Raw genomic sequence first — 8863 nt, forward strand, 5'->3', positions numbered from 1 at the left:
ACTTATCCAACTTTATAATCCAAACATAGCCTAAACATATATGCAGTTCGAAGAACTGTAGAAAAAGTAGCAAAACCACAAAACAATCTAGGGTCCAGATTCTGTACAATGGAATCCACAATGCTAATGTTTTTTTTTTTTTTTTTTTTTTGGAATAGCGAAAATCTTATTAATGAGAAAAGAATTACAAATGTGAGATATGTAAGATATCTGAATGAATATTGTATTTTCTATATCTGTTGGTTACAAGAGTGATGCTCATTTATAGGGAAAGCACCGAAAGGAGAAGACATAATAATGAAAGTGTGTGAGTGGTGTTTGACATAATAATGAAAGTGTGTGAGTGGTGTTTGGTCTTTACAACCGAAAGAAGAAGAGAATCCTATGCCCTATGCTTTCTATGTTTTATCTTATAATATATTATACTATATACATTACATTATACATTAACAACAAAAGTAATACATAACAAGACAAGGTGTACAAAAATGCATCCTTGCCTACTTAAGAACTCATCCCAACTAAATTGGTACAAGAGGAAACACACAATCATCACAAGCACCTTTGAAACCACAGATAAATAAAAATACAAAAACCAAAACCTTCAAAGAGCAGTCACTGAAACCCACCATCCTAGAGACCATGCCATCACAGTTCGCGAACCAACAACACACACTATTCAGCCCCCATCAACTCAAATGAAAATTCGCTGAAAAAGTTCTTTAGAGTATAAAGATTATTCTTGCTATATTTTTCCATCAACTTTGAATTCTCTATCACAATTATATCTGTTTTCCATCTAACCAACGACTGTAGAAGTCCAATGACTCTCTTGGTTTATATTCAGGTACGGTGTGTCCAGCGCCCTATACCACACGATAACAATCATAATATCATAACGGTAAGTAATATTATATAAATAAAATTTAGTTAGGTTTAACAATTATGTAAGTAATGACAAGCATGTTTTTCTCATATAGAGTCCTCAATTATATGCCAACCTTGATGGTGAGAAAGGTGAGACCGATATCATATCCTTGAGTGTACCTGAAATTAAGAGAAAATAAAAATAAAAAAAAAAATTCAAGGAAAGGGGTATAGTTAGGTATAACAATTCTAGGTACTTAGAATTTTATCCGGGAAAATAATGTTGGTCCAGGTTCAACTTTTATATAGTGGGGACTACATTTCAAATGAATGTAGATTATACATTATTAATTTGCCATACACCATTTTCTAAGATAAGAATTTTAAATGTTTTTTATAAGCGATGTAAAATTAATGTTATGTGCTATACTGTAATTCATTCAAGATGACCAATAGGTTACTTTTTAAAATCAATAAATAGTTTTTGGAACAAGAAATGGAAGAAAATTAAGTGTGGAAATTAAAAATAAAAAATAGATATCTGAGGCCTCCACATATTAGGACCTATAATATAACAAAAAAAAAAATTGATCACTTGATTAGAAAAAGTAATAATTAATTAGTGGCCAACCTAAAAAAAAAAATTAATTAGTGGAAATTAATTAAGATTTACCCAGCAACTTGTTGATTAGACATCCAAGCTCTCCATTCATCCACAATCTTATGCCCAAGTGACCTAGTCCATGCTTCGCTTCCGGTGTATGGAACACACATATCATGATCTCCACTGCAATTAATTCATGGAAATAATGAATTAATTAATCACTAATCACTAGCGAAAACATTTAAACAATAGTTAATATATTATTTTTTTCAACCGAATTAAAATAGAAGTAGAAACATATTTGATTAATTCCTCCATCAAATTTCTTATATCCATTGCTGTCAATTATATCTACCACTTCTAACGAAAACATTCATTTAATTAAGGATTCTTTTGGCTTCTTTAGTTGCAGCTTATAAATTCACTTATTTTGTCTTTTATTAGTAAACTTAAAAGGTTTTTTTTCGACATCATTAACAAGTCATGACAATATTGTCAGCAGAGATAACCATGTTAACAGATATAGTCTGAGAAGAGGAAACAATATTTGCTCATTTATGTGTTTTGTTTATGTCTAAATAATATTGTTGTTTTAGAAGGAGAAAAGAATTGCCTCTCTAATTGAGTAATCAATTCCCATCAAAAAATAAATAAAGTAAGAAATTAAAGAGAAAATGAGTTGAATTACCTGAATATAAGTGCTCGATATCCTTGAGCAGTGAGGTTTTTGTGGTAGGGAATCATGCTTCCAGCATCATGGTAGTATGATATGTCACTCGCACATAAGCTCCAAGTTCCAATTTCCTAATTTTTACAGAAATTAAGTAAATGAAGGAAAAAGAAAAAGCAAATGAAACTGATCTGATAGTGGGCTTCTTGTGGTTTTTCTCTCCTTCCTCCTCTTCCCCTTTCCCTTTCCCTTCCTATCTTTTTCTTCTCATCCTCTTGTTTTTCTCTCATTTATGAGCTCTGGTGTTTTGGCTTTGAACTGTGGCTCTAGCACTTTGTGTCTCTGGTGTTATTTAGAGGCTGGTGGGTACTGGATTTTGGAAGACCAACGCTTGCTTGTTACTCAGTTTTTTTCCAAACAATTGCTTCTTGACCGGCTCAGGAAGGTTGTGTTTTGCTTGGTAGCTGTTATGTTCTATTTTTTTTTTTACTCTGTTCTTGGGGTATTGTCTTTCTGTGACTGGTTTGTGTTGGCTTGGGTGTGACTGCTCTATTCACATTTTTGCTGAACAAGTATAGCTTGGGATGCTTGGGAAGGTGTAGAGTGGTTCAAGGTTTTGCTTGTTTCGCAGTGCTGCTGCTGCTGCTTGGGTACAGGTTTTGATGCAGGTTTCCTGGGAGGCTCAAGGTCTTAGGAAAGGATTTATCAATGATCTCTGATTCAAGGATGCATCATGCTTTTGGCAGTAGATGATTTCATGCTGTTGTGTTCATATTAGTTGGTATTAATTGATGTTATCATAGGAGTAGCTTTTTTGGTTTTTTAATTGGACTAAGGGCTTGTTTGGAATATTCTATAAAAGATAAAAAAATTAAAAAATTATTAAAAAAACAAAAAAGTTAACACTGTTCACAAAAGTAAGGAGGCGGGAAAAATAGGTTCACAAAAGTCAAGAAGTGGGAAAAATAGGTTCACTAGACATCAGGGGAACAAAAGAAAAAAAAATTTAAAAAAAAAACAATTTTTTATATGACTGTGGGAGATGTGCACCACTGCCAAACAACAAAAAAACATACCAAAAAAAAAAAACAAACAAACTTTTCAAAACATTGTACTCAAGTGCAGACCACGGCTGGAAAAAAAAAATTCCAACAAAACCAGTACACAGCTCCGCCACAACCGTATTGACATGCACGAATTGCATGTTAGTATGCATAGGGGTAAAAAAATAATTTTATTATTTTATACAATATTTTAATACACATTTTTTCATAAAAAGTCAAAAAAATTATCTCAAACAACCATATTTTTTTCCTTCATTTTTTAACCTAAAAAGTCAAAAAATGCACCTATATAATTCATCCCAAACAACCCCTAAATAGAAGGGGTTTGGTGGGACAATATATTTTAGGCATTTGTGTTTGCCTCTCCCCAACCTTGGTTTAGTGTTAGCGTATGATTGAACTTAATTTTCGGTGCCAATCTATATACTTATGTGTTGATGTTATGAATACTAGATGAGAAAGGCTGTGAGCTAACTAAATAAATCTTGGAGCTGCTACATTCTGTTGGAATCTTCATGAGGGCATGAACAACAATTTTAGGACAGTGTACATATCTCTTTGTAGCTCACAAGTCAGACTATTTGCTTCTCAATTTGCTGCAGTATTTTGTATTCTCTTACTTCATAATGCCTACTTTTTTCATTTTCTTTTTTGTGAAAGGAAAATAAAAATCTATATATGCAATGCCCTTGTTTAATTTGTAACAATTCTCAATTGAAATTGCTCATATACGTTCATTGCTTTCTTTATCTTTTTCTTCTTCTTTTTTTTTTCTTTTTTTTTTTATCATTGCTTGATTTTGTAAAATTGTAGGAGAATTAATCCATATGTATGGATATACCTGGCTCACGTGCATTGCTTCTCTAACTGCATCGTTGTTCATCCATATTGTAGCTACTGTATCATCCTACAATATTCACGATATATAGTTTACTTATTAGATTGCTTTGCTACGGAACAAAGTAATTAAATATGAAATACTACATACAGGGAGAATTAATTCCAAAATTCAAATTTGACAACCGTTTAATTATAATTAGGCAATTTTATTGCATGTCATGATTAATTTGAAACTATGTTACAAACAAATAATTTAGTTTTCAAACAGCATGCATGGAGTAAATTTTTGTTTCCTTTTCATCTAAACAACCGACATTTTTTTGCCCTTTAGGAAATCAAGCAAAATGTTATTGAAAACATATTAACATTTGTATAGATTTCAGTTTTTATTTTCCAATATTTTCATAGTTATTTTATCATTTCTCTTATGTTTTCGAAACATTTCTAAAACAGTTTTGCTTTTAAGTTAATTGAAATAACGTATTGAAATGAAATTTTGATTCTCAATAACATGAGATTGTGAAAACTATCCACCATCTTATCTCTTCTATAGGCACAGTTATATCTACTCTCATAAAAATATTACTAACAAACACTGTGTTTAATTTGTGGATTTGTCGAGAGAAAGAAAAAAATAATATAAAATTATTATTCCCTTGTTTGGTACCCATGACAAAACAATGAAAAACTCATTTAGAAGGGTAAAATATATCAATCCAAGTGTTGGTATATTTTGAATCAAGCTATCCATGCTATGCTTAGAAAACAAATTTTTTTTGATTAATAAATTAATTACCACGCAGGGAACACTGAAGCTAGTCTGTTTCATTAACTCGGGCCACATTGGAACAATTCCAGCTTTTACTGGTGCTTGAAAAGGCCATGCGCGACCGTATATCCGTTTCCTAACAGCATGAGGCTTCTCTGTCATCCCTAGTTGTTTGAAGCTTGATGGTATGCTACTTTTGTTTACTACATTTGTGTCTTCTTTTGTTGTCGGCCCATGGTAGCAAGGCTCCAGGATGTCATATATGTTTAAACCGTCGATAGCCTGGTGATCAAAAAAACAAAAGACGAAAAAGGAAGCAAAAACTAGTTAATTTCGAACTTAATTTCCAGACCAACTTTCTTGTTTTTCATGAGAAAGTACAGAAATATATGTACACACATGCAATGCAATGCAAAATCCCAATGTAGTATGCTTGATCTTTTGATTTGATATATGAAAAAAGTTGAAAACATATGAATAAATTAGAACCAACTTACCCCGTAAACTTTATCAAGCGCAGTTTGACAGTTGTTGTTTGGGGGGTCAGAGTAGTTTCCTTTGCAGGCAATTACAACTTCCTACAAGATGGCGACACAACTCAAGATACATTGCAAATGGACACAATTTATGTATTTCTAGGATTTCGATAAATTACATAAAATGAAAAAGGAAATTATTGTGTGTCAATTTTCATTCACCAACCTCAAAGATACCATCAGAAATAAGAGCCATTCCATGTGCAAATGGGACAAGAGCATTGCCATCAAATATTTCATCTGTGACCCCGTTGCCAATCATGTACCCCTACACATATGCATACATAAACAATTAACGATTTTTTTTTTAAAGTCTAATGCTACAGCATCCCCACACAGCTTAATCGTTTAAATAGGCATCAATACCTTGAAGTTGATGATGGGCTTCTCACCAGCTTTGATTCCTATATTAAATTAATTAAGGTTAGTACTTTAAACCCGCAAAGACGATATATATATATATATATTAGCTCATGATCATGTCACATTTTAAAGCATATATATAATAAATACCTTTCACTACTTGAGAAGCAAGAGTTGGCACGTACACGCCGGCATAGGACTCTCCCGAAATATAAAATGGATTTGAAACAAATTCCGGGTATAGATTAAACCACTGTGAGGAAAACAAAGTCGTATCTTAAATTTTTCCAAACAATTTATTAGGTTCATACCCTTGGTGGTGTATCAATTTTATTCTTGAAAACCAGTTTGTGTGCTGGTTAACTCGGTCTTGAAGATGACCTAGGAGTTAGGAATCTTTGTTTCAAGTTATCGTAATTTTCAATTTCATTAAAATTACCTCGAGTAGAAAATTATGAGTATCAGAGGCTGTTTGTAAGTCTCCGGTTGTGTAAACCGTCGTGTTTTTAGAGTAAGAGAATCCAACACCAGCAGGAGAATCCAAATATATGATGTTCGAAACCTAAAGTGACAACAAAGTTGAAAATTATATATGTGAGAGCAAGTTTATTAGATATTAATTTTCAGCAAAAAAAAAAAAAAGAGGAAAAAACGGGAGAGAAAAACTTATATAAAACCAGTACATAAAAATGAACTATGAAATTTCTCTCTTTGTACATTGTGCATTAAACTATAAAGTAATTAACAAACAGAATATAGTCACAACTAGAAGTTTGGAAGGTGGCCTAATTGCTGCCTTCTAGGCAATGAATTAAAATTTTTTCTCGTTAATATAATCTTTTTTTTTTTTTTTTATCGGCAAATGTTAGTTGTTAGATTAGCACCTATGGGAGAAAATCTCCCGTTAATATAATCTTTAGGAGAGATTTATTAATTAAACTTATTTTTATAACTGAAAAAAAAAAAAAAAAAAATGGGTGAAGATTGTCGTAATAGATTGTGAAGTTGATAACCTTAGACCAGCTGTATGGATTAAGATGCAATTTAGGTAGGCTTCCCTTCGGGTTTCCAGCTTCGAAATTAAATGGTCCTGTGCAATATAGGATTACAAAACAAACAATTCTTTTTAAGCACATAAATTAATATTAAGGACACAACTAAATTCACTACTAATATTGTTGGCAGTGGCGGAGATAGAAAACTAAATCAGAAGGGTATTAATTATAACTTCAATTTTTTTCTATAACCAACAATAAGAAGATAATAATAATTTTTGAATTAATATTAAGTACAAAAACTTAAATAAATTATTACAAAAGTATTTCACATAAAATTTTACAATTAACTTCGAGTAAAATCGAAAAGAAAGTATTGCGTATAACTAGTATATCATAGACAATATAAAAAAGTCATATATTTAAGTCTTTAAAATAAATTATATAATGGTAAGATCAATTAAATTTTTACAAAATTTGAGTAAAAATTTCATATAATAGTGATATCACGTCATATATGATATCACAAATCAATAATAAAGCAACATGTGAAGAGTGAATTTCACATGCAAATATAACTAACATTTTAATAACTTTTACATATATATAGTGAGATTAATTATATTTACATATCAATAATTGAGACTTTTTCACAAAATTTTCATACGTAAAAATATAATTTGTTGTAGTCCCTTCATTTTTAATAAAACAATTACTATTATTCTCATAATTTAGAAATGCCGTTGACATTTTATTCTAAATATTATTTTTGTTTAAAATTTTATTTATATACATATGTAAAAATAAAAAATAAAAAATAAAAAAGTTATAAATCCAAAATTGAGAGGGGCACGGGACCCCTTTGGCCTCCATGTGACTCCTCCACCGATGGCTGGTGTGTGACGCTAATATTATTCTAATTAAACATTAACGAGCCCAATGAATAATTTCCACACACATTATTGGTTATGGCAGGTGAATCTGCATTACTCAGGACACTTATTAGTTAACAAGGTCAATAAATATAATTGTGTGTAAAGAACAATGATCATGTCCAAGTCTATTATAATTCAAAATTGATGCATTTTGAACTCAAAATGGATTAATTATATATGCAGTAATATTACATACGTAGAATATTCTATAAAAAAGATACGTACCATGTTCGTAGATGAAGCCATCAAAGCTAGAGCAACCAGGTCCCCCATTGAGCCATAGAACTATCGGATCGTTTGATGGATTTCTTTCGGAGACAACAAAGTAGTAGAAAAGGTTCTTTGGAGGATCAGGATTGCCATTTATGGTCACATACCTTCACACACAACAACATTGCATAAGCAATTTACAATTAATTCTACTACATTCAAAGCTCTATGTATAAATATGTAGAAATTGTAGAGTAGTTATAAATGTATATAGGATTGAATTGCATACCCAGAATAGTGTTTTGAAGGGAAGGTACCATTGAACCCGGGAAGGCTTGTAATCAGAGAAACCTCTGGTGCTGCTTCAATGATAATCCCAAAACCCAGAAGCAAGCAGCAAAGTGATGATACCTTCAAAATTACTAATGACTTATCCATGGCCAATGATGCCTCCTATCTAACTTTCTTCTTTACAATTCACTCTACATTCGCATGAAAACCAAGTTACTTATATATACAAGTTTCTGTGCGTGTGTGCGTGACAGAGAGTAGAAATTTAGAAAAAATAAGCAGCTTTTGCCTTGATAATTGCACCATATGCAATGCAAGATGGTTGTTTTGGAATAATATGATAGGATACTTCTGGGTCTGACTGGCCGTAGGGTGTGGGCTCATTTTAGGTTTATTTAAGTGTTTCAAATCATTTAATTTTTATTGATTTTAGTAATCAAATATGAATAATTATATATTTGAATAATATTTGTTTTTATAAAAAGACCTATAGTTATATATTTGGATAATATTTGTTTTTAAAAAAATGACCTAGAACCCCTTAGTATATGATCTAGACTGGAGGGTACTGTTTCAATCTGAACGGTTCATTTTGCAAGATTTTTTTAGGTATATCTTATACTAAAAAATTATATCAATCTATAATAATATATTCAATTTATAACATTTATCATCCTCAAAAAATAATGATGTGCATTTTTTAGTGACAAATATGATAA

General features: G+C 31.2%; 1 protein-coding gene across 1 annotated transcript; it reads right to left on the minus strand.

The window, feature by feature from the left end:
- Positions 1-403: 403 nt before the first annotated feature.
- Positions 404-8291, minus strand: LOC114300755 (serine carboxypeptidase-like 20). Its single transcript, XM_082871814.1, has 14 exons — positions 8143-8291; positions 7869-8020; positions 6727-6803; positions 6153-6275; positions 5864-5966; positions 5717-5754; positions 5517-5618; positions 5312-5392; positions 4842-5096; positions 4047-4112; positions 2160-2275; positions 1541-1654; positions 1002-1047; positions 404-866 (listed from the first exon to the last, which is right to left on the minus strand). The coding sequence occupies exons 1-14, from the start codon at positions 8289-8291 to the stop codon at positions 783-785; spliced, it is 1506 nt and encodes a 501-aa protein (XP_082727940.1). The 3' UTR covers positions 404-782.
- Between the last annotated feature and the right edge of the window lie 572 nt (positions 8292-8863).

Source organism: Camellia sinensis, chromosome 1 (genome assembly GCF_055761805.1).
Source record: "Camellia sinensis isolate YWXY chromosome 1, ASM5576180v1, whole genome shotgun sequence".
Taxonomy (NCBI): Eukaryota; Viridiplantae; Streptophyta; class Magnoliopsida; order Ericales; family Theaceae; genus Camellia; species Camellia sinensis.

Excerpts from the sequence above, each read along its gene's own strand:
- LOC114300755 (XM_082871814.1), bottom strand. The coding sequence starts at position 8,291 with ATGGATAAGTCATTAGTAATTTTGAAGGTATCATCACTTTGCTGCTTG. Across the intron at positions 6,276-6,726 it reads ATCCATACAGCTGGTCTAAG|GTTTCGAACATCATATATTT; the intron begins GTTATCAACTTC and ends TTGTCACTTTAG. Across the intron at positions 5,967-6,152 it reads CTCATAATTTTCTACTCGAG|TGGTTTAATCTATACCCGGA; the intron begins GTAATTTTAATG and ends TTTTCCTCACAG.